Source organism: Takifugu flavidus, chromosome 21, assembly GCF_003711565.1.
Source record: "Takifugu flavidus isolate HTHZ2018 chromosome 21, ASM371156v2, whole genome shotgun sequence".
Lineage (NCBI taxonomy): Eukaryota > Metazoa > Chordata > Actinopteri > Tetraodontiformes > Tetraodontidae > Takifugu > Takifugu flavidus.
In genome coordinates this window covers 8,069,888-8,094,189 of record NC_079540.1, presented here as the reverse complement: position 1 = coordinate 8,094,189, position 24,302 = coordinate 8,069,888, and the positions used below count along the sequence as shown (strand labels likewise).

At 47.0% G+C, this 24,302-nt stretch overlaps 1 protein-coding gene across 8 annotated transcripts; it reads left to right on the top strand.

Annotated features, from left to right (window-relative positions):
- The first annotated feature begins 161 nt into the window (after window positions 1-161).
- On the top strand, window positions 162-23,871 carry ash1l (ash1 (absent, small, or homeotic)-like (Drosophila)). 8 transcript variants are annotated; one of them, XM_057021735.1, is made up of 27 exons: window positions 170-729; window positions 1,519-1,629; window positions 4,001-4,792; window positions 5,387-9,701; window positions 11,193-11,859; window positions 11,960-12,133; window positions 12,228-12,322; window positions 12,676-12,749; window positions 12,868-12,913; window positions 13,096-13,204; window positions 13,322-13,528; window positions 13,637-13,783; window positions 15,445-15,553; window positions 15,633-15,782; window positions 16,564-16,631; window positions 16,791-16,957; window positions 17,127-17,279; window positions 17,478-17,532; window positions 17,885-18,017; window positions 18,311-18,577; window positions 18,793-18,879; window positions 19,000-19,090; window positions 19,499-19,637; window positions 19,749-19,921; window positions 20,369-20,535; window positions 20,757-21,210; window positions 21,457-23,871. In XM_057021735.1, exons 3-27 carry the CDS (start codon window positions 4,190-4,192, stop codon window positions 21,546-21,548), a joined length of 8,742 nt encoding a protein of 2,913 aa, XP_056877715.1. In that variant the 5' UTR covers window positions 170-729; window positions 1,519-1,629; window positions 4,001-4,189; the 3' UTR covers window positions 21,549-23,871. The 8 variants fall into 8 exon arrangements, with proteins under 8 accessions (XP_056877716.1, XP_056877714.1, XP_056877711.1 ...); XM_057021734.1 differs by having other exon boundaries at window positions 167-638; window positions 1,545-1,629; window positions 13,322-13,783; XM_057021731.1 differs by having other exon boundaries at window positions 167-638; window positions 13,322-13,783.
- The last annotated feature ends 431 nt before the right edge of the window (window positions 23,872-24,302 follow it).

The following is a 24,302-nucleotide window of genomic DNA, read 5'->3' as shown; positions in this document are numbered from 1 at the left end:
CAACAACAAAAAGCAGTAGAAAAAGTGTAGCGTCACAGTTGATTTCTCATTTATTGGATTAGTCTTCGGATGACATAATGGATTATTTAGGAGGAGATGAATTATTCAGCGCTCAGGTGGCAGCTCGGCTCCGCCGCGTTGACAGATGCTCGCTGCCCGCCGGTCAACGCGACCTTCCCCGGCCGAGAGCAGCTTCTGCCCCCCGGTGAAATAACGAACCGCGGTCCTTTCTCTCCATGACCGCGGAGCGCAGGAGCGGCGCACGACCGACATTAGCTCTGCCGTCGCGTCCTCTTCTCTCCCTTCCGCCCTCCTCGGCCCGTCCTCCCGTCCTCGGTCCCTCCCTCCCCGCCTCCCTCCCTCCCTCCCTCCCTGGGAGCCAGTATGCCCGTGCTGGACTGACACAGTAGCGATACGGGCTGAGGAGTCATGGAGGCCCGATTACCGAGAGCGGCCCGTGCTGACACATCCAGGCCTAGCTAACGGCGCGTCGGTGCGGATTTCCCAGCTTCTCGGGGGGCATCTTACGGATACAAACTGTCGCGGAGGAGAAGGATTTATCGCGGCGTGGAAGAGGGACCAGAAGGAGATCCATTTCGGGTCTCTGTTGATTCAACGCAGCCGCCATTTTGTTGACAGTTAGTGTTTTTTTAATAACCTACTCAGTGCTGCATCTCGGATTTAGCACCGCCGGACTACGTTTCTCCACCTTCTCCCCGGGGCGTTTCGGTCAGTTTAATTCGTGTGTTTTTCTCCGAACTGGCGTCGTAATGTGTATTTTCCCCCCCTCCCCCTGGTTAAGCTGCCTTGCTAGTGCATCGCTAGCCGCCGTAGCCGAGATGTAGTAACACGAGTGCCTGCGAGAATATGACGGAGATGGAAGATATACGCATCACTCGCCCGGGGTTGTGTCATTTTCACCCCCTTTACTGAAAATCCCTGAAAGCCGCGTCCCTTTGCTACTCGTCTGCTACGTTACTACGGTGAAGAGGCACCGCTATGCCCGGTAAAAAGGTCTCAAATCGCCCTCAGCCAGGCTGCTGATGGATGGCTAGTTAGCGGCTGCCACTGCCATTGGCACGGGTTGGACGGATGGTAGCTGTTAGCTTGTTTCAAAATAAACACGTGTCTTGCGCGATTCGTTTCATTTTTTATTAAGATCACTTTGGCCGCGGCACTTCTAGGCGTCACTTCTCTTTTTCTGACCGTAAGACAAAACAGTTAGATGCGCCCAAAGCTGGCGCACAGCCCGCGCCGTCACAACTTTGTGTTTTGGTGTTGGCAAGGTTAAGCAAATCTCTCGGTTGTCGGTGCGGTCCACAGCCGTGCGTAACGACTCATGCTCGGACCGCTGCGTCGCCGACCACTGCCCCGTTATAACCCGTTTGGTGCCCCGGCAACAGATGTTGTGCAGTTGTATTTTGAATTAAAGGGCAACGAGCTGTCACCCGAGATCGCGCTACATGCCTTGTTGGATGACACGGCCCAAATCTGATATTTACCCCTCTTTCTGTTCAGGCTCATTCAGCTTTTATTTTTTGGAGATACACTATGTGAGCACCATGTTGACGCACGGATGGAAGACACGGAGCCAAATAATGTGAACACATTTTCTGGACGGTTGCAGAGGTGAGTGGATGCATGAGCGCCAGAATTGGGCATTTTCGGGCCAATTCTCTTGTTGAATGGACAGAAAAGTAAGATTGCGCGACGTCGGGTCCAATTATCGTGTGCTTGGGCATGAATTGCACCCGGCTCTCGCGTCGCAGTAATGACTTTCAGAACCTGCAGGAATTTTTGTTTTAAAGACCGGATTTCCTTCAGATAGACGGTAATTATGAGTATGACCAAATCTGCTGACGGAGTTTGTCCTCTTATAGTAACATTAGGTGCGATTTGCCCCAGCCACGCGATTCGTTCTCAGCTTGAACTGTGACGGGAAACTGAGCAGATAAACTTGTTTGATTTGTTAGATGAGCAGCGGCGTTTTGATCAGTGGAACTGATTTAATTGTGTCGACTGAGCTCAAGGTTGAGGAATTAAAGTTAAGGGGCGAAGACAGAGGAAGCGGCGGAAATGGACCGTCTGCCCGACACCTGTCATCTCCTTCTCAGCTCGGCAACAAAACATCATGGCCGCCCCCCCCCCAAGCCTCGTTTTGAAGACATGGCTTGTGCACTACGAGCACGTCGGAGTGAAGGAATTCTGTGGCTCTGCTTTCATTAGAAGGACACACGGAGAGTAAAAGCCCTGGAAGTGACACTGGGATGTAGAGGGCAGACGGCAGCACTCCTGTGAATGGTGTGTGTGTGTGTGTGTGTGTGTGAGAGAGAGAGAGAAAGGGAGAGAGTGAGGGGGTGGGTGGGCGGATTGGATACTATTGCTATGGCCAAAGGGAAATCAGCAGTTATGAACAACGTGTGCAAAAGACAGGAGGGAGGGAGTCAGGGGAAAGAAATGGGAGGGGGCGCGGGAAGTTGTTTACTACGTTCCTGCCTGCGCTGCCATTTCTTCAGTCTTGGCCTGATTCTGATTATTGATCTTCAGTTTTTTCCCCTCGGACGCTTGCATTTTTGCCTCCTATACTGGCCTGCGCACTTCCTTGCTTTTTGCCCTGAAAGTAAAAGTAGCAGCAGGCTGCATATGGTGACTAACATCTGTAGTCGGCGCCGGTAGAGCTGCTGGTACGCGCTTTCATTTTATGACTGCCAGAAACTAAGTAATCATGACAGTCGCCGTGGGGTTTTTTGGGGATTTTAGTGCTAAAATCTAAATTCAGAAAGCTATATGGATCCATTTACATTAAATGAACCCTGGGAAATTGTCTTGCTTGTGTGGTCGTCAGCGTTTTCAGTCTCCAGGAGGCTTTTTGTTGGACTTTTGCAGCTTCTCGGGGGGCTGATTTTTGGCAAAGCTGCTGTCCGGCTGTGGATGCTGTTGGAAGTTAGTGTAGCTGCGAGCGTTTAAAAGTGTAAAAGGAGGAGGCGGAACGTTTGTCGTATCTGAAAGAACCTAACGGGGAGCAGAAGTGTCAGGGGTAATAGTTGCAATGTGTTTTTGATTTAAGTAAGAACTCAGCAATGTTACTACTCGGGTCCAAGTTTTGTGAAATACGAAAAGCTTCATTTTATTTTTTTTTTATAAAATCCAGGCTAATGGAGTGATGGACAGAAGGGGGAGGTGTGGCAAGAGGGTGGTAACTGAAGCAAAGGAAGGGAGAGTCTGCTGTTGTGAGGTGAAATCGAGTGAGTAATTGAAGTAAACACAGAAACGGGGCATTTGGGGAAACTCCAGACAGGACTCAAAAGAAATCAGGCTGTGTTTACGGTGTGGTTCAAAAAAAAAAATCCCTACAACTGTTTCCTATAGCCAGAAACCAAAGCAAACATGCTGCAAACAGTTTTTCTTGTTTCTCCTTCCTTCTACTGACCCGATGACTCGTGTGACTTTCTGGAGGGCCCATTAAGTGGCTGTGGTAGTGCACTCCACTAATGTAGGGTGCAGGGAAACTGCCGGCGCGTTGACGCTCTATCACTCATTCCCATTTACTGCCCTGCGGCTGGCGAGGGCGGCTCGAGCCTTTCTCTATTCCCAGAAGGTCTAAAATGCTGCGGCCACACTTTTAAATTGCCTTAACAACACCACCCAAAGAATGCACCTGCTCTGGGTGCTCCGTTGAGCAGGATTTGCCGCTATTACAGGTTCTTCATCTCCACAGCTAATCAGGCAACTTTGCATGGTCTCCTGTCAAGCATCAGGGCAATATGGTGGCAGCGTGGACCGCACGTATTTCTGGGATTTAGTGTCTCTTTTGTGTTTATTCAGACTGAGATATTTCTCATGCAGGATAAAATGGCCTGGTTCAAAGTATGGAGACCATAAAGCCGCCATAGTGGACTGTTCCTCAGCAATTAGATTCCACCATTTACGCTGTTTTCTTCATATTCTGTTGTAATATTCTGCTGTATTGATTAGGATCTTCGATTCTTTTCTCTTACAGTTGAAGGAGAAAGAGGGTCGGACAGTTGAGCAAAGGAGACAAGGATCTGCCTGAAAACAAAAGTTTTACCCCCTCTGTTGTCATCCATCCCTCCCTCCCCCCTCCCCCTCCCCCCAGATCCCAACAAGAACTCTGCCTGATATTCTCTGTATCCCTGTTTTGAAAACCTGTACCACCCCCAAAGTTCCGATGGATTCGAAGATTCAAGGGGGGAATGGAACCCCACCCCCTGTTCTCTCAGGTTCACCCGCCGGGGATAGAGAAAAGGAGGGAGGGGGCGGAAAGAAAGAAGAGGAGGAGGATAACAGAGACAGAGATAAGGACGGAGCAGCCGCTGCTTCTGCAGGAGCAGGAGCGAGTGGGCCTGGGGATACTGGAGATGATCAGTCCCATTTCTCCATCAGAGAAAGCAGCGTGTCAGAGGGCAACGTCAAACTGAAGATTGGCCTTCAAGCCAAGCGTATGAAGAAGCCCCCTAAAATCCTGGAGAATTACGTGTGCCGACCAGCCTTCAGGGCCACCGTGAGGCACACGGGGCGCGGCGCCGCCAGTTCCCGTGGAAAGGGGACCTCAAATAACGAGTCTGGCAGTCAAAGCCAGAGTCCTTCGCAAGGCAGGGAGAAAGAGAAGGACAAGAGTCCCAGCGTCAACAGACCAGCACCATCGTCATCGTCGTCATCATCATCAAACACCTCTGCGAAAGCTCCAACCCCACCTCCCACAGCGCCCCCTCTTTCCAGCACCACCACCGTCACACCCTCCCAGTTGAATGGGAGCGCTCTCACAAAAAGGGTAATGATGATCTCAATAATATATTCTCATCTAGAAATGAACGTTTAATGCTCTTTAGCACGCACACTCGCATCTTACTTGTGTTCAATGTTCCCTGGCCATTTATGAGGCAGTATTCCACCGTCCACAAGGTTACCCCAGTAATCACCCTGTCACCGCAAAGATAAAAGGGGAGCGTAAATTGTTCCAAGTTTTCGTTGTTCTGTTCTTTATTGGCCTGCCTCTATTCAGGGGGCACCACCCCCTCCAGTCTCCTTCCATCTGTGTCCTCTGCCTTGTCCTCTTTACACCCTCCTCTTTCCAGCTCTCCCTTTTTGTCCTCAATCTGACCCTGATGAGTGTCACTGGGTAAAGTGACTTCTCCCATTGGCAAGACCCGAAAGCAACATTGGAACGAGAATTGCATTAATGGATAATTAAAATTCAAGAATCCTTTTCTCACTGCTCTTAAATTCATCACCATTCACCAGAATCTACTTTGGAAAAGTCCTTGTGTGAATCTGAATAATTTAAACATTGGCCAGTGTAATACCAATTATTCACCAGTTATCCACCTGTAATTACATCATATTCTCTTCTTATCTTTATTGACAGGGCTCTCCGAAAATGGATTTCAAGTCTGATGCAAAGCCAGACACAAAAGCCACCATTGTGTCTGAGAAGCCCCTTAACCTTCACCGCCCTCCATCGGACAACAAAACCCTGAACGCTGGGAAGAAAACGGCAGTTTCGCAGTTCAACCCGCGCTCATCGTCGACGTCCCCGCCGCTCCCTGCATCAAAGGAAGCTGCATTTGAAGGGATCAAACCTTCACAATACAGCTACAGCACTGATGGTCAGAGAGACAAGGGCATCCAAAACTGGGGAGCACCTACTGTGACTGAAAAATTAGCTCAACTCATAGCAATTTGCCCACCATCAAAGACCCCCAAACTGGCAAAATCGGCAAAGAGTGATCCCGCCCCTCTCCCGAGTTCAGGCTTCATGGCACCCACAGCCAAGCAGAGAGACAGGGCCATGGCCAACCGCAACACATATTCAAGAATGGTACACCTGTCTCCCCCACCTCCTGTGTCAAGACCACCTGGGCGACCCTATGGATCCAGGAGCAAAGATGGCGTCATGGAAACGTCCTCCACAATGGCATCATTTACCAGCGATGATGCAGAGGGGGGTGTGAAGGCGAGCAGCGCCGGTAACATCAGCAGCAGCGGCAGCAGCAGCCGAAGCAGCAGCCCGGCTCTCATCTACGGGAACAACCGCAGCGACAACAGCAGCAGTAGCATTTCTAAGGCGCAGTCACGTGCCATTCACACCACCGCCTCCTCGTCTTGTCCAATATCATCATCTTCTGCCATCTCACCTGAGCAGAGAACAATTAGTGCCGTGAGCCATTTGGGCTCCCCTGCTCCATCCCAAGGGCACCATGCACACGAGAGTCCCGCTTTGGCAGAAGAAAGCAGTGCAGGTATGACGGAGCAGGAGAGAAACAGCCCCAGAGACTTATCCAAGTTCCCTCCAGCACCAGGGACGGGAAAGTCAGAAGGACGAGACAAGCCGACCATCAGTCAGCTACTGAATATTCAAAGGGGGAAGAGCTCTAGTCCGAGTAAGCGCAGTCCCAATCGGGATAACAGCCGGTCTGGTCAAGCTAGCAGCCTTGCTGAGACTGTAAGAGAACTGTCTTCACCGGAACCGGATGTCGAAGATAGCCCACAGACTCCGCTTCGAGATGATTCCCCCGACTCATCTATAGACTCTCCCAATGAGCAGGAAAGCAAACCGCTTAAAAAAAGGAGAGGACGGAAGCCCCGCTGGAACCGCCTCATGATCAAGGCACAGGGTCATAGAGCAGGGGAAGGCAGCGTGTTTGGTCACACCAAGACGAACTTGCCTCTATCTTCAAGCTTTGAGTTGCCATCGCCACCCATTAAAAGACCAGTGGGGAGGCCTCCCAATCCAAACAAGATCAAGCAAGTTTCCTTGTCACAAAGCTCGGTGTCACAACTCTTCCCACCCCAGGCTAAAAAAAGGGGAAGGCCCAAGTCGAAAATGCCAAGGCTGGACGCTCCAAGCCGTGGATGTCTGTCCCACAAGTTGGTTGCGTCTAAGGTCTTTTCGCTAAAATCGAAAGAAGAGCAAGACCCCCCTGTTCTTCACCCAGAAGTGGACCTGAACCCCCCTAAACCTTTGCCTAGAAAACGTGGACGGCCCAAGCGCCTTCCTCCCACCTTACCTCAGGAGGGGCAACCTCCAACTTTGGCTCCAGAGTCGGGGGAAATGGGAGACAGGTTTTTCCACAGTAAAGGCAACGGACAGCTCATAATGAAAACAATTATCGGCAAGATCAATAAGATGAAAAGTATGAAACGAAAGCGTATTCTCAGTCAAATACTGTTAGGGCCAAGGACAGAAGACATCTCCAAAAGCTCCTCCAGTGTCTCTGTTAGCTCGGCAGAAACTGCAACTCAGTCGTTGTCTACTTTGGCTGCTTCTTTTGGGGGGAAACTAGGCCCACAAATTAATGTCAGTAAAAAAGGCACAATATACATGGGGAAGAGGAGAGGCCGTAAACCAAAGGCTACCACTGCGACATCCACAGACTCCTTTCTCTCCCCAAACACCAGTTCCCCTTTCCACCATCATCATTTACAGTCTCAGCAACATCTCTCCTCCTCAGAGATCTTCCCCTCTCCATCTCTCTCACAGTCAAGTGGGGGTCACAGTCCCATCAGTGATAGTTTCGTGGAGCCCGGCTCGGTGCATTTTCACTCTCACAACGCCCATCATGGTCACAACACGCTCTCCTTCCCTCCCCCGACTTTTTCAGCCCCCAATCCTCGCAGCCTGGGCTTGGGCTCGATGGCGTCCTCTATGGCTGCTGCAGCGTCCCAGAAAAAGTCGACGTGTCGCGGATATCATCACCATCACCACCATTACAGGCAACATTTCCATTATCATAAGCTTTCCCCTCCTCGACCTCTTCATCCTACCTCACCTGCTCCCCTTAACGAGCTAAAAGAAGCCACTCCGTCACCGGTGAGCGAGTCGCACAGTGAGGAGACGGTGCCCAGTGACAGTGGTATAGGAACGGACAACAACAGCACCTCTGATCGTGGGGAGAAAGCCGGAGGGCCAGGAGGCTTAGGTGGAATTGGGATGCCTGCAGGAATGGGCCCTGGATTATTGATGCCTGGGGTCATGGGTTCAGCTTTAGGGCCAGGTGTGGCCCTGAATTCCAGAGGGAGGCGGCGGCATTCTGCTGTACTCCTGGAACATCCCTCACCCTCTCCATCACCCCATGGTGCAAGATCATCTCCTGATCCACGGAGGTCTCACGCGGCAGCTCCCGCCTCCTCGTTAATGGGACACAAGGAGAAACATAAGCACAAGTGTAAACGCCGCAGCCACGGGTGCCCCGGCTATGACAAACTAAAGAGGCAGAAAAGGAAACGCAAGAAGAAATACTTGCAGCTACGCTCTCGGAGACATGACCCAGACTTTCTCGCTGAGCTCGATGAAATTGTTGTCAGACTGAGTGAAATACGGGTATCGCACCGTATCACAGGGCATCGGCTGAGTGGTGGTTTAGGCATAACATCGGGTACAAGTAGAGTCCAAGGGGTTGGAAGCAGGGCCATAGGTGGCATTGGTGGTACAGGCGGCCCTCCTTCACACCATTATGTCCACAGGGACCTGCTGCCAACAATATTTAGAGTTAATTTTGGCAGTTTCTACTCCCATCCCGCGTACTCCTGTGACCCATTGCACTATGTTCGTAAGCCTGACATGAAGAAGAAACGGGGCCGACCTCCCAAATTGAGGGAGTCCATGTCTGAAGTTCCATTTGTACCTGGTCTTGGATTTCCGCTCTCCAGCGGAGGCTTCTATCACCCTTCCTATGGTGTTCCGTACTCCTCTGGACCGCTGGGGTTAGGTTACTACCGAGGCTATCCCCCAGCTAGCGCTCTCTATCCCCATCCACACCACCAGTCGCCCCACGCAGCCCCGTCTCACCATTCTCACCACTCGCCAACTTTCCCCCCGCCTCCCCCGTCATCTTACATGCATCACCACCATGGCTCTCATCTCCTGCTAAACCCCTCTAAATTTCACAAGAAAAAACACAAGCTCCTCAGGCAGGAGTACCTGGGAAGTGGAAGATCTCCTGTCCTTTACCCACCCATGTCCTCTGAGCTTTCTTTCAACTGGCACCATAAACACAAACACAGACATAAACACAGAGAACGCTGTGCTGATGACGACCGAGAGGAGACTGCGAGGGCAGGATCAGAGAGTCGTCTTGGTGCGGGGATTTCCGACAGTGGAGCCATAGGAAAAGGCGAGAGGGTCAGCAGTTTAGGTATGGCAGAGTCTTTACAAAGATGCCGATTTGGCCGGGATCCCTCCAGCGTTACTGCCAACAAGCAAGCTGCTTCAGCTTCTGCCAACTCCCCATCTTCCTCATCTTCTTCATCAGCAGCAGAGAGGTATAAGCGCAAAGAGAACTCTGCGTCCTGTATAGGACCGTCCAGGCTTGCGCTCAGTACCTCTAAAAGCCATCACCCAGTAGAGTCCTGGTTCAAGATGGGCAGCTCCAAAACGGAGTACTCGAAGCTTTCTCATGCTCATGTGGCACAAGGTCAGGGTCTTTTCTCAGATGGAAGGGCTGATAATCCGGCAGGTTGTTCAGAAAGTGAGGATGAGGAGCCTCTCACCCCCACAGAGGAGGTGGAAGCCAGAGATTCTCCGAACCACACCAATCTGTTTGCTTCTGCTCTCACACGCACCTCGATAAAAGGGAGTAAAAGCAGGAAGACTGAGGCCGTTCGGGAGAGCTCCACTTTCTCCCGTGTGGACCGGCCTGTGAGGAAGGACCGTTCGACGTCGGTGGAGAAGAGAGAGTCGGGTATGTCAGCTCTGAGGCGTGAACTCATACACACTAAAGTATCTTCGAAAGGACTGCCGACAAACTACTGGCAGGTTGTTGCATGATTCTTTTAAAATAGCCCAATCCGACAGTGAGAAAAGCCTGTTAAATTTAGATTTTCAAAACTATTTGAGTTCTTTCTGGTGAAGTTTTTGCAGTTAGTGCTGCTTCGATTAATCAGGTTTGTCTATAAAGCACTGAAAAAATAATAAATGGATAGAAATAAGAGAATTTAACTTTCACTTTCTTTCTACAAATTACTCTGTTAACAACTGTAACAAGTCGTAGCTCTAAACTGGTTCAAGCAAAACCAAAAAACGCATCGCTGACTTCTCCCGACTGGATGGTTGCAGTTGGCCACACTTGATGTAACATTCCGCTCCCAGCTAAAGGGGTGGAGTGTTTTGTTAGCAATCTAAATTTAGGATGCATTTCTCTCAAAGGCCAACAAATGTAGGGGCTCGCCCTCAGAACGCTCACTAAATTAATGTAGGTGCTGAAAGACAAAGTCCGTCATTGCTGCTTAATGTCATGTGACGTTGTGCGTGTGTGTGTGTGTGTGTGTGTGTGTGTGAGAGATTGTTGTGGGTGGCATGCAAACACTACCTGATGTTTATGAGCCTGTTAGTAACTGAGATGGAAATCCCTCCGGTTCCAGTTGAAGCAACATGGTGCAATTCAAACCACACCTAAGTAATCCGGGATTAGAACTCAGGACCTCGAGGGGGTGGGGGGGGTCACCCAGCGGTCACTGACTGCCCTGTAGAGGAGGCAAATGTTGGTGACTGGACCAACAGTCCAGACAAGTGGTGAGAATGTGTGCTGATAGGGTTAGTCAAGATGTATTCTGTATTTCTATTAAAATGCAAATTCTTTATATACTTTTGCAAGTAGATTCGAAAATACGTGCTGTTTGTTTTTTGCCAATGATTGACAAGTTAGTCATGTTCACATAAGGGAATGGAGTCATGATAGGCATAATAGGCTTAATCTGTTGTCAATTATGATAAGCTGGTTAATCAGTTATCCCAATTTGATCCTGTCTTACCCAGCTTACTTGAGTTGCTTGAGTAGATTTGCTGATGTTGTAAGTCATTGTGGATCACAGGACGGGGGGCAGCCCCTCTCCTGAGCCTTGACTCTAAAGGGAATGCAGGATTCCTAAGGTCAGACGGGGTCTGGAGGCACAGGAGAACAATGTTAATGAGGGAGGAAGACAAAGAAGAAGAATCTAAAACTGGGGGAAGGGAAGTGTAAAAAAATATTAGTGTGGGAAATGTAAATGGCTTTTTATTTTAAAATAGAAAACCAAATTGATATGTTTTGTTCCAAACCAGTATTTTCTCTGCCCATCGTGGTTGCCGTGTCACTGAGCTAACGCGCGACACAGTGTGCTGATCTTTGACTATTTCGTCTCCACTCCTGTCGTGTTTGATGAACCCAACGATAATTTTGCTCTTATTTGACCAGGGTCATCAGGTGTCCAGACAAGAGGAGTCACCCTCTCGACGTCTGAAGGGCCTGAGCTGTCCCTCCACCACCGGCAGCAGCAACACCACCACCAGCCTTCCCTGTTTCACACTCACGGCTCTGGTTCTTCCTCCTACCTCACCCCCTCTCAGAACTGTTGCCTGGATGCCCCCGTGCCCCACCACTCCTATCGCACACCGCCATCCAAACACAGCCTGCACCACGTGAACAAGATCCTGCGGGCCAAGAAGCTGCAGCGACAGGCTCGCACGGGGAACAACGTCGTGAAAAAGAGGGGTCCTGGACGGCCACGGAAACACCCGCTCCCCTCCCCTCCACCATCTCCACCACCCATGGCGGAAATGAACCTCGCCCAGCAGAGAGACCGCGAGCATCTGGCCGGGGGCAGAGGCTGGGACGGTGACAGCGTGATAGACACTATTGAGTCAGTGGTTCAGGGCCAGCGTAAAAAAGCTCCGAAGCGAAAGCACTGGGACAGAGATGGGAACGAGGAGGATGCGGAGGAGGAACGAGAAGACAAAGAGATCGTCGAGGGTAATGAACACATAGGAGACAGAGAGGAGAACCTGGCCAGCCTGGTGGCAAGGCCCAGTACCGGGACATCAAGGAACTGGCTGACCCAGGACAAGCTTCAGCACTTTCATGGGTCAGCAAAGCCAATTACACTTTTTACCTAAACGTCTCAGATGTTCTGATGTGTGAGATTTATTCATGCATATTTTTGTATTTCCTGGTTTCATTTTTAGTTCTGTGGAAAGCAAGCCGGATGGCCAATGCCCCCCAGAATGCCAAGGCCCGGTCCCCACAGAACCAGCGCCACCTGGGCCAATAACCAGCCAGCGTGAGAAGAGACCAGCTAGACCACCAAAGAAGAAATTCCAGAAGGCAGGGCTTTACTCCGATGTGTACAAGACCGATGAGTACGTTTTCTTTTCTTTTTTCTCTAAGCCTTTTATTTGTTGTATGGCTAATAATAAAGGTTTAACATGGTTTTTAATCACCCTCACTTTGTAGCCCTCGGAGTCAGCTTCTGCAGCTAAAGAAAGAGAAGTTAGAGTACATACCTGGAGAACATGAGTATGGACTGTTTCCAGCTCCGATACATGTTGGTGGGTGTCAAGTTCATCACTTCTGTTTTAGTGAACAAGGATCATTAATTTTGTCCCAGTGAAGATTTGATCACATTGGTTAAGTTTTAAAAATGGACAAGTGACTCTCTCATGGAGTTGGAATGTAAATACGACCACTGTTACTTCAGCTACTACTTTGATTTACACGTTATTTTCTTTATTAATTAGTTGACAGCAGAACAATAACCCATGTTTTGGCCACAAGCCTATAATTCTGCTCTAAGGCTGAAAGAAAGTCATTAATATTTTGAACATTTCAGAAATCATCTTGGTTTGTCTCCATGCTCGACGGTAACCTCCCTTCTGAAATGTCTTGTTTTTTTATTTTTTAGGAAAGTACCTGAGGCAGAAACGCATTGATTTTCAGTTGCCTTATGACATCTTATGGCTGTGGAAACATGATCAGGTTATCAATCACTGACCATCTACTTTGGAGGGGTTTTCCATCCACAGTGATAATTACCAGTGTGTTGGCTGTGATGAGTGTTGGCGTCATCTAACTCGTGCATGTTTTACTGTTTCAGTTATACAAGAGGCCCGATGTCCCTCTGTACAAAAAGATAAGATCAAGTGAGTCCAGTTTAGTAAACGTCCTTGTCTACTCTTGTTTGGCTATTTTGAATGATTGGGCTCTTCCTTAACCTCACCTTTCTTCTCTCTTTTTTAATATGTTTTTAAAAGGAGGGAAATATAATTGACTTACTGTTGATGACACCTGATTTGAGTATGAGTTAATCTGTTCTTCATCACAGACGTCTACGTGGACGTGAAGCCTCTGTCTGGTTATGAGACGACGACATGCAACTGTAGAACGCCCAATGATCGAATCGAAAAAAGCTGCCTGGACGATTGCCTGAATAGGTAAAGGGTTTCTATTAGAGTGTTCTGATTAAGATGATATTGTCCTTGGGAGGGGGTATTTCTCTGAGTAATAATGAAACACACCAGACACATATGAGTATTTGTCTGTCTCTTCAGGATGAGTTTTGCCGAGTGCTCTCCGAGCACCTGTCCATCTGCTGATCAGTGTGACAATCAGCACATCCAAAGACACGACTGGGTCCAGTGCCTGGAGCGGTTCCGCACCGAGGGGAAAGGCTGGGGCATTCGTACAAAGGAGCCTCTCCGGGCTGGGCAGTTTATCATTGAATACCTCGGCGAGGTGGTCAGTGAACAGGAGTTTAGGTCAGTTTCTCTGTTCTCAGCGTCGGCAGAAAGCTGCAAAAACTCTGAGAAAATGTCCTTGATTTTAACCTGGGAATTCACGGGTGCACTTCTTTTTGCATATTTCAGGAGCCGTATGATGGAGCAGTACTTTTCCCACAGTGGCAACTATTGTTTGAACCTGGATAGTGGTATGGTGATAGACAGCTACCGGATGGGAAATGAGGCACGCTTCATAAACCACAGCTGTGAACCCAACTGTGAGATGCAGAAGTGGTGGGTCTCACTGCATCTTTTAACCCCCCCCCCCCCTTTTCCCACTCTGTGCTAAAATCAAAGTCCAGATTTTTCCACATGAATATAATACCGGGCGTTTGCTCTTGGTACAGGGATGATTTTAATTGGCTATATTTGTCTTCCAGCCACTCAGCTAATTACCTGTTGTCTTTGCCACTAATGTTTAGTTACTACTCTGTTTGAGCCTTGTGTAGGTAAGCTAAAGCAAACCCTGCCGTAAATACTGCTGCTACGGCTAATCTTGTTTTACTAGATTTGCTGTAAGCATGTGGACTTTTTGCTCAAAAGAACACAAGCCAGTTGGTTTATAGTAAAGATGTGTGCTGTGGCTGTGATTCTACACACGCCAACATAAACCACTGCAGTGGGAGTAGATATTGTGTCCTACAGGAGTTGTACTGCTTGTCTTCAAACAAGCCTTGGGGGATCTGTCAGGTAGGACATTAATGCAGATCACTCCCGAGAGTCTTCAAGTGTTATAGAAGAGTGGGAGACAACTAATTAAATCTGTTTCGGCTCATTATTTTTTTATTATCTTCCACATTGCTCTGTTTTTATGGTCGACAGTGAAAAAATAGTCTATGATTATAGTGATTTGAGTGATTGGCAAACATGTCAAATGTTCCAAGCTACATTTTGATTAGGTTAGTTTTTGAGTATGTAGTGTCACTTTGCTCTCAAAGGGGCAAGTGTAGCAGGTCCAAAGCTCTTCTGGCCCCAGCCTTATTAATCTGGTTGTGTACTGGTAATCTGATTTAATCCAATTCTGCCAATAGTGACCGATTTAAACCTCTTGCACCATGTCAAAACCGTTCACTGTTTCCTCCAGGATCATTATCACAGTGTGCCTAAATTACTTGCCGATCTTGCTGAGCAGGTCATCCGGAGCTTTGACAAGCGGAACTTAATTATATCTACCTCAGCTGTGTGTAGTAAATAGGCAACATATATCGCCCAAGGTTTTCCCTTGTGTACAGCTAATCAGTTGAAGTGCATTATTTAACAGAGTAAAATACCAAAATTCATCTTCCTCTCATGAGTGGACCAGCACATGGTCCACATGTTGAAATTGAGCGTCTGGACTTTATTAATAGACTCTACAAAGGTGGAGCATTTCAGCACAAAGCAGAATGTGTCATCCATCTTGTTCTAGAGGAGGAAGCACTTGCAGCTGGGGCTCTGATACATTTACAGAACCCAAAGAACCCAACGTGCTGAAACAGCTTTTTAATTCTGAGTCAGGAATAAATCTTGGGAGGTTCTGTGAAGAAAGAAAGTGTTTTATTTTCAGAATACCTTTATAAAGCTGAAACAGTTCTGGAGCAGGCGCTTTATAACATGACTCTAAGTAGTGGCCAGATAGACTCAATACGATACTTCGAAGGTCTTTGTAAATACATTTCTTGCTAACCAGGAGACAGTTTTGTTTTACGCAGGAGTGTTGAGTATGAGTTTAAAAGTTACTTCAATTCTCCTGTGTGACAGTTTGTTTTCCATCATATCATCTGTGGGCTGCTATAAAACTTTAAAAGAAAGTGGAACTATATGAAAGCACATGAAACTTTGTATGCTTAATAATCTCTGAACCTAATTTAGACAGTTTAAATGTTTCTCACGTGGCTGTAACTTCTGACTTTTAGGTCTGTGAATGGAGTTTACAGGATTGGTCTTTTTGCTCTTGGCGAGATCCCCAGTGGCACCGAGCTCACCTATGACTACAACTTCCACTCTTTCAACACTGAAGAGCAGGTGAAGTACCAGTTGTGTCTTTGACCTCTTCAGAAAATCTTATGTTTTCTAATCTGCATCGTGTTTTTCTGCTCCATAGCAAGCGTGTATGTGTGGTTCCGAGAGCTGCCGCGGCATCATCGGAGGCAAGAGCCAGCGCATTAATGGGCTGCCCGTGAAGGCCGCAGGGGCTCGACGCCTGGGCCGGCTCAAGGAGAAGAGGAAGTCCAAACACCAGCTCAAGAAGAGAGTAAGTGACGATTTTATACCGAAATGCGGAACCAGCTCGTTGGTATGTGTTCAGCTGCCAAACACTGTATGGAGAAAATCAGTGAGCGTTTGTTCTTGAGGAAACTTTATAAACGTGCTGAGATGGATAAAGGATTCACTTAGAATAAACCACTGAACTCTTGGATACTCATCATTCTCAAAGCTACCGACAGTTTAGAGCCAGTGGTGGAAGTTGCTCTAACAGGAGCAGCTGAGTGGGACCCCTGGGTTCCCCATCCCAGACTCGGACAGAGCAGAAGGCCTGAGGTTCCTCTTGATGTTTCTGTTCACACAACTGCACTTTTTCTAGTTATCACTACATTTATTGACATATCCTCTCATTCTTGATTTGAAGAGGTGACAAATCATCAAATATTCCATATAAACTGTACATTGACCCAAAAAAGGCATTTAAATGCATAGATTAATGAATGATATCTAGTTAGTTGTGACTAACTCTAGAATAGGAAACATTAATGTTGTGTCAGATTTTGTATTTGATCTAAAAACCTTTAAACCTGTAGTTGTGTATCAAGTGCAGTGTCTATGTAGGGCGCGGATGTATGTGCGTCTCATGGGGGCACTTAGTGTCCCACTAACGAGGAGAACTCAGAATACCTTGAATTAGGGCTGCATGATGTGACCCAGTACTTAAGTTGTGTGGAGCATTCTTAACAGCTTTGTAATTTGTGGTATGTGCTTGTGGCTGAGGGAATGCATGTAAATGGTGTCTCCTACAGAAAAGTTGTGTTTCTCTACAGGAGGAAGAGTCGAGTGACAGCAACAAGTTTTATCCTCATCTCATGAAGCCCATGTCCAACAGAGAGAGGTACTATAAACATACCCACGATTACTCTTTAACTGCTGTGCATTCTTTTAAGTTTCTGGCCCGCTCAAGGTTTGCAGGAACCTTGTAACATATTAAATGAGACCTTCTAAAGTGCGGTGTGACTTGATGTTCAACACGCTGCCTCCGTCTGACGACCAGGAACTTTGTGCTGAAGCACCGTGTGTTTCTCCTGAGAAACTGGGAGAAGATGAGGGAGAAACAGGAGCTGCTGAAGAGGGAGGGGGAGAGAGAAAGGGATGCCAGCAGCCTCTCCATATACGCCCGCTGGGGAGGAGTCATCCGTGACGATGGCAACATCAAGTCAGGTGAATCAGCAAAACCACAATATCGGATAGAAACAAGTGTAAAGTCACCAACAGTTTATGTCAAAATTCATTAATCAGCCTTTTTACTAAGGCAAATCAAATAACTGTCAATTTTAAGTCAACAGTGGGGAAAGTTTGCTCTGTTCTTTACTCATTTTTATGTTTTCAGACGTCTTCCTGACGCAGTTTTCCGCCCTGCAAACTTCACGTTCGGTCCGCACGCGACGACTCGCCGCGGCTGAAGAAAACACTGAAGTCACACGCACCGCACGCCTTGCACACATCTTCAAAGAGATTTGGGATATGATCACCAGCTACAAGGGTTTGTTTCTAGGTTAACTGGCCAAGCTGTATGTGCAGTCCTCAGAAGAATAGCAAAACGTGTCACTGTAAATTCTCTGTTGGGTTTATGACCTGATCAGATTATCAGATCACAGCTTTCACTATTCCTGCTTTAATACCTAAAGTACCTATTAGACGCTACACAATATCTAACACACATCCTTTTGCCTTCTGTCAGATTCAGCCGGTCAGACACTCGCTGCCCCGCTGGTGAACCTCCCATCCAGGAAGAGGTGTGTAAAAGCGCCGACACGCACTTGCCTGGTCCATTCATACTATTTCAGTGTTTTCCAAACAACGCTGTTAATGTGTTATCCTGTCCATCGCCCAGCGCACCCACACAATATAACAGTTTTATCTCATGTTGCACATTTCATCCGTGACAGCCTGCGTTTTGATCCCAGTCCAGTGTTGATAGTCATCAACTCGTGTTGAAACAAATAACATCTGATTACTTTTCTATGACTAAATGAGCCGTGTCACAGTCTGAATAGCGGTTTAATAACTCAAGGCCTTTGGAATATCCACACCACCCATGATTTGGATGTTTGAAACGATCATGTGACTCTTCTTGTTTGCCATCAGGAACAGCCAGTATTATGAGAAGGTGTCTGACCCTCTGGACTTGAGCACTATTGAGAAGCAAATCCTCACGGGCCACTACAAGACAGTTGAAGCCTTCGACACAGATATGCTGAAGGTGTTCCGCAATGCAGAGGTATGTAGGTGTCCCAGAGAGGTGGAGGAGTGAGCCTTAAGTTGATACATCATTTTATACATAAACCCCCTATGTACACCCCCCCCCATTACTTATATCTGATTTAGGCTTACTTGATACACTTGGAAAGGTGATTTAAGAAATAAATGGATTCCTGTGTTTCTCGGTTTGTCTTTTGTGACAAACTAAAATGATGTTCGTCTTCTGAGAAAACAGATTGATACAGGACATGTGTAACAAGTGTCATATGGAACTACCCCGAACACTTTAAAACTTTCTTGTTTCTCTGCTAGAAATATTACGGCAGGAAGTCATCGGTAGGCAGAGATGTTTGCCGTTTGCGGAAGGCCTACTACAGCGCTCGACACGAGGCTGCCGTCCAGATCGATGAGATCGTCGGCGAGACGGTCAGCGAGGCCGACAGCTCGGATTCGCTGGAACGCGACCACGGCCACCAGCACCATGCGGGAGGGTCCCACGACAAGGACGATGATGTCATCCGTTGCATTTGTGGAATGTACAGGGACGAAGGCCTCATGATCCAGTGTGAAAAGTGCATGGTGAGAGCTGCCCACCTGTAATGTTTGAAAAGAGCTCAAAGAAAATCCCATTTGACCAGCCCAAAAGGTGCATTTTCCTCAGAGGAGGAGTGTGCAGATTATTAAATCACTTCAGACGAAACAAGGATGACGCAAACATTGACTGAGTTCCTTAGAAAAGGCCTCAGGAGTGTTCAGCTGTTCAGTTTCTCTGTCTGTGCTTGTGCTTCCTGCAGGTGTGGCAGCACTGTGACTGCATGCGGCTGGAGACCGAGGTGGAGCACTACTTGTGTGAGCAGTGTGACCCCAGGCCCGTGGAACAGGTGTGTGCCCTTTAGTGTGTTTTATATGGAGTTGCTTTTCATGCTCGTTGGGTTCATCTTGAATTAGCTGGACACGAGCCATCCCATAGATCTTCACTATTTGCAGTGTTTTTGTTAAAGGAGGTTCCGATGATACCGCAGCCGAGCTATGCCCAAGCTGGTTCTGTTTACTACATCTGCCTCCTGAGAGATGACCTGCTGCTACATCAAGGTAAAAGAATCAAGTGACCTTTGAAAGGTCATGTGTCTGCATGGCCTGACCAATTAGCGCCTAGTAAATCCCATCTTTGCCCCGTTTTAAAGGCTCTAGTCTGTAACACCTAGCAACCATAATGCTCTGCAGTCCTCCCGTGGGACAGAAATGACCTAAAGACCCTTTCACCTTACGTTGGATCAGTTTATTAAATAGAACATGTTCAAGACATTTCCCTTATTTTAAAGGCCTCACTAACTTGAAGCTTTTAATTGACAAAACCATCAGCCAAAACCATCATCTCATTATGTTAAGATTTTGCCAAATTCCTCCTTAAAATTCCAACAGAGTAAAGTAAGCTACCACCTCCCAGGCACGCTCGGTACCAGGCAACCTGCCACGTGTTTGTGTGTACTTTGTGTGCAGGCGATTGTGTTTATCTGATGAGAGACAGCAGGCGCACACCTGAGGGCCCACCGCTCAGACAGTCGTACCGCCTCCTGTCCCACGTCAACCGAGACAAGCTGGACATCTTCAGGATTGAGAAACTCTGGAAGAACGAGAAGTGAGTTAGCAGCAGGAACGGGTTGTGTCAGCAGTCGCCCCGCCGCTGCTCCTTTTCGCTCGGGTTATTTTTTTAGTGAAATCTTGATTATTATGTGTTGCACATTTCCAGGGGGGAGAGGTTTGCCTTTGGCCACCACTACTTCCGTCCTCATGAAACACACCACTCTCCGTCACGGCGGTTCTACAAGAACGAACTCTTCCGAATGCCGCTGTATGAGATCATCCCGCTGGAGGCCGTGGTGGGAACGTGCTGTGTCCTCGATCTCTACACGTACTGCAAGGGTGAGAGCAGAAGAGCTACCGTATATCCTGCTCTGAGGGAATTTAATGTCCGGGATATTTCACCCTCCATTGCTGTGTTTTGGTTCCTTATTGCTTCATTTAAGCCCAGTGATCTCTATTTTTCTTTTTGTGTTATAAAAAAGTAAAATAAATACAGTGTCATTTATATTGTCAGGACTCACTTTATGTAATATGACTTGGGATTGAAATGAAAATGTAATGCAGTAATTTGGAGGTGATGCAAAGTAACTTGTAACTCCTGGCACTTTGTTTTAAAAACGACTCTTTGTGCATAAATAGTTGGCCTTAAATTTGAGCACAATTCCTTTTAAAAGTAAGTAATGTAATAAAATAAAGCAAGTACCGGCACTTTGATGCTATATTTGGGCAAAAATACCACGGCAGCTTAAAGCCGCTCCTGACTGACACAAGTTTGTGGTTTTACAGGCCGGCCGAAGAATGTGAAGGAGCAAGATGTGTACATCTGTGATTACCGCTTGGACAAGTCGGCTCACCTGTTCTACAAGATCCATCGCAACCGCTACCCAGTGTGCACCAAGCAGTATGCCTTCAACCACTTCCCCAAGAGGCTCACGCCTAAAAGAGACTTCTCGGTGAGAGTGCTGTCAGGGTGGGGCCGCTAGGACCAAGTCCTGATTTAGAAACCAGATAAATGTTGCTAGAGGAGAGGTCACGTTAGAGGTCACGAAGGCACATTTCACCTGAGCGCTGCAGCCGCCGGCAGGTCAGGGTTGGCCTGACCGTGAGGACGGCTGCTCCTGGCTGTATCACGCCTGGCTTTTCTGTCTAAGTTTAAACTCATTTATCTCTCCAGCCTCATTATGTTCCGGACAACTACAAGAGGAACGGCGGCCGCTCTGCCTGGAAGAGCGAACGACCCAAAGGAGCCACGGGCTGCGAGGACGACGGCTCTTCCTGCGGACGTGGCGACGACTTCCCACCAGAGGCCGAAGACCAGAGAGGAGGCGAGGGCGACGTGGATGCGGCTGCAGGGGACCCTGAAGTTTTCTCATCCAAGCCCAGGAAAGCAGATCCCGAAATGGAGGGGGAGGAGGATGAAGAGGAGGACGAAGAGGAAGGACAGGACACGGAGAAGCATAAAGAGCTGGAGAACAGCTCTGCAGATGGAATAGGAGAGATGCTGGAGCTCCCGTCATCCTTGACTTCCTCACCCCTACACCAGCCAGTGCTGGGCAGGAGAGAGGCGCAGAGGGAACGACTCAACAAAATCCTGCTGGATCTGCTGCACAGAACCCCCAATAAAAATGGTGAGGGAGCAGTGAGGTGAATTCGGGTTAACGCATCACATCAGTGACAGACGGGAGGAGAGTGATAGATTCTGTGGACATAATCCATTCTTATGATGCCATGTGTACACGTAGTTTGCATACATTTACGGGACAAAGGATTGCTGATGTCACCATGACCTTTACAGTCAGTGGGGCCAGTGGCGCTGGCTCCTTTTTGCTTCTGCGTTTTCTAAGGTGCCACATCTCTCTTTGTTTTTCCATCAGCCATAGACGTCACGTACCTTCTGGAGGAGGGCGCCGGACGGCGGCTACGGCGACGGACACTTGGATTTGGCGATTTTGTGGGGAGAAAATGAAGTCGCTATGTGCCTGTCGAGCATGCAGCCTCAGTTTAGCTCATCATAGGCAGAAAATGTGGAGAGACAGCAAAAAAGGGAAACACGCATGTTTTAGGACCACCACATTTACCTGTGGGCCTTTTCCATTTCACCCTTTCCAAGACTTATATCTCAACTCTGAGAGCAGGGAGGGGTTTGAAAGCGCTGACTCCATGGTCATTTCAGCTCTCCGGAGTTCTTCCGGAGCGTCGAGCTGATCCAGACTTGTTGCTTATACAAGTAGTGTGATGCAAATTTGTTTTTTATGAAGATGAATTACCCCATGCACTTAATTTCATAGAATTTTACAGACATGGGTAGATGAATTCCACTAACAAGCATAAGAAATGAAATAAGTGGTACTGAGGGGGGATGGTTTGAGGGAGGGATGTCATTTCAGCCAAATGGGGAACGTGAATGCTGGAGAAATGTCCCCACCTAGTGGGACGTAGCTGCAATGACAATATAGGAGAAGAGCTGTGTTGAGACCGGGGTGAAAACGGCATAGGAGAATTGTGAAGTGAGCAGTGTGCTCAGATGCTGCTCGTGAGACAGAAAATGAGGGTGGTGAACTGCACTTTTGGTACCATGGATATCGTGAAGCTCTGTGTAATGTATCTATATTGAAAACACACTAACAATCAGAGTACTGGATGATGCAGTCTGAAAACAAGTTGATACGTCTGTTATCTTTTTTTCTCCCCCAGTTATACTGTAGTAGCTCAGTTAGGAACAGAAATGTCTTGGGGCGCGTTTGTTTTTCCAGCTAAAGGGAGGGACGGGGGGGCTGAGTGTGCTCTTTTGTCTTTTTGAGCTTTTCAAATTTTGTCGTGAGGCAGTTGGTTCCCCCCCTCCCAATATTTTTAACGTTACACAATTCACCAGCTCAATCGGGCGTGTCGGGGGGGCAGCGGCTCCACGCGCCTTACACAGCTGTGCTCTTCTTCTGCCTCATGTACAAGTGCGCTTGCGTGCACACTTGTTTTGTCTGTACTTTGACAGAATTCTTGAAGATATACCTTTAAAAAAAAAACGGAAAAAAAAAAGAAATAAAAAAAAAAAACAAGGGCTCGATGGCAATTAACAGTTTTAAGAAAACTATGGAAAACAATGCGTAACATGAAATGTATCGTGATGGTCATATTTTCTTATATTCTGTGACGGGTGGGGCGGGGCATACTGTAAATTGGGAGGGGGAGGGATTTAATAACTTTTTTGTCTTTAAACTATGTTCTTGGTTGCCATGGAGAATGTTTTAGAGATGAAATTGATATTTGATTAATTTGTTTTTCCCCAAAAAATGCTTTTAAAGAAAAGGGACAACCTGCAATGTCCCCGCGTGATAAACTGACATTAAATCGATGAGAGACGGGACACTGACCGCCGGAGGAAGCAAATGTAAGCTGTACAGTGCCAACCTATGTAAATATACACACTTAACATCGAGGAGTGTCTCCAAAAGCAATATCTTGAGAAAGAATTTTGTTTATTATTGTATTGTACAGGACTCAGCCCAAAATGTATTATGATTATTCTAATATTGATAATGTTATAATTTCTTCCGTTTGTATCACTATAATGAAGACACTTAAGCTCGGAGGAAAAAGGTTGTTGTTTTTTTTTTTTTTTTTTTTAATGTCGTTAAGGATCTCATTTTATTTGTCCTGACAACAGAAATCTTAAGCTGAGTTTTCGTTGCCTGTAAATGCGATTCCTTTATATACTGCATGAGGAAGAGGAATGTCGGGCGGAGGCAAAAGGCATCTGGACAGAACATTGACTCTGCCATGACTCCTGTCGCTGATATTAATAATATTACTTTTGGGGAGACGTGCACTCCTTGTTTTCTTGCTGCAAAGTGTTGAACACTAAAAAAACAAAACCAACATAAAAATGTTACAATATTTTTAAACAGCGACAGATGCAAAAATGAAGCTGTCAGCCCAGTATACATGTTATATATTTTTTGCTCTCAAATAGGAAAACGGTTCCGTTTTGTGATAGCGGTCATTGTATGATGCTTGTACTCGTCTTTGTGCATTTTGTGTGATTTGTTTAGTTCTTTTTAGACAATCACAAAATAAGATGCAAGCATTGTATATGGCAGACTGGCAGACATTTTGTGATGTGTACAGTTTGTCCAAAAAAAAAAAAAAGCAACTTCTTCCTCTCGTTGAAAGTTTGTAATTATGATTCTTCAGTAATGAAAAATGCTGTTGGTTTTTACTTTTTTGTTTTATATTTGGTTTGTTTTTTTGTTTTTGTTTTTTTTAATAAAAAGCACTACATTATTGTGAAAACACTTGGCGTTGACATGGAATTTAATGTCTGTCTGGTGGGAAATTTGACATTTTTAAGACTATTTCTAAGATTCGTCCGGAGAAACAAAGATCATACCTGAAGATGAGTGAAAGCACTTTTAACAAGGAGCAACAGGGAAAAGACCGTGAAATTTTACCCAGAGTTCCAAACATTTCACCTAAGAGTTCTAAAATTTCACAAAAGTAGGAAATTCTTATATCAATAAGTTTAAATCAAAACTGTAGTTTCGATTGTATGGTTTTTTTAAAAAAAAAAAACCTTCAAAGTTTTAGTTATCAGAAATAAGAGTCGGATGGAGGAAAAAATTAGATAAATTTAACTAATTTATGCTTATTAATGTAGCGCTCGTGCCCGAGTGACGTCGGTATTTTAAGCACTTCCCAAACGAAATCTCGCGTGATTTCGAAACCC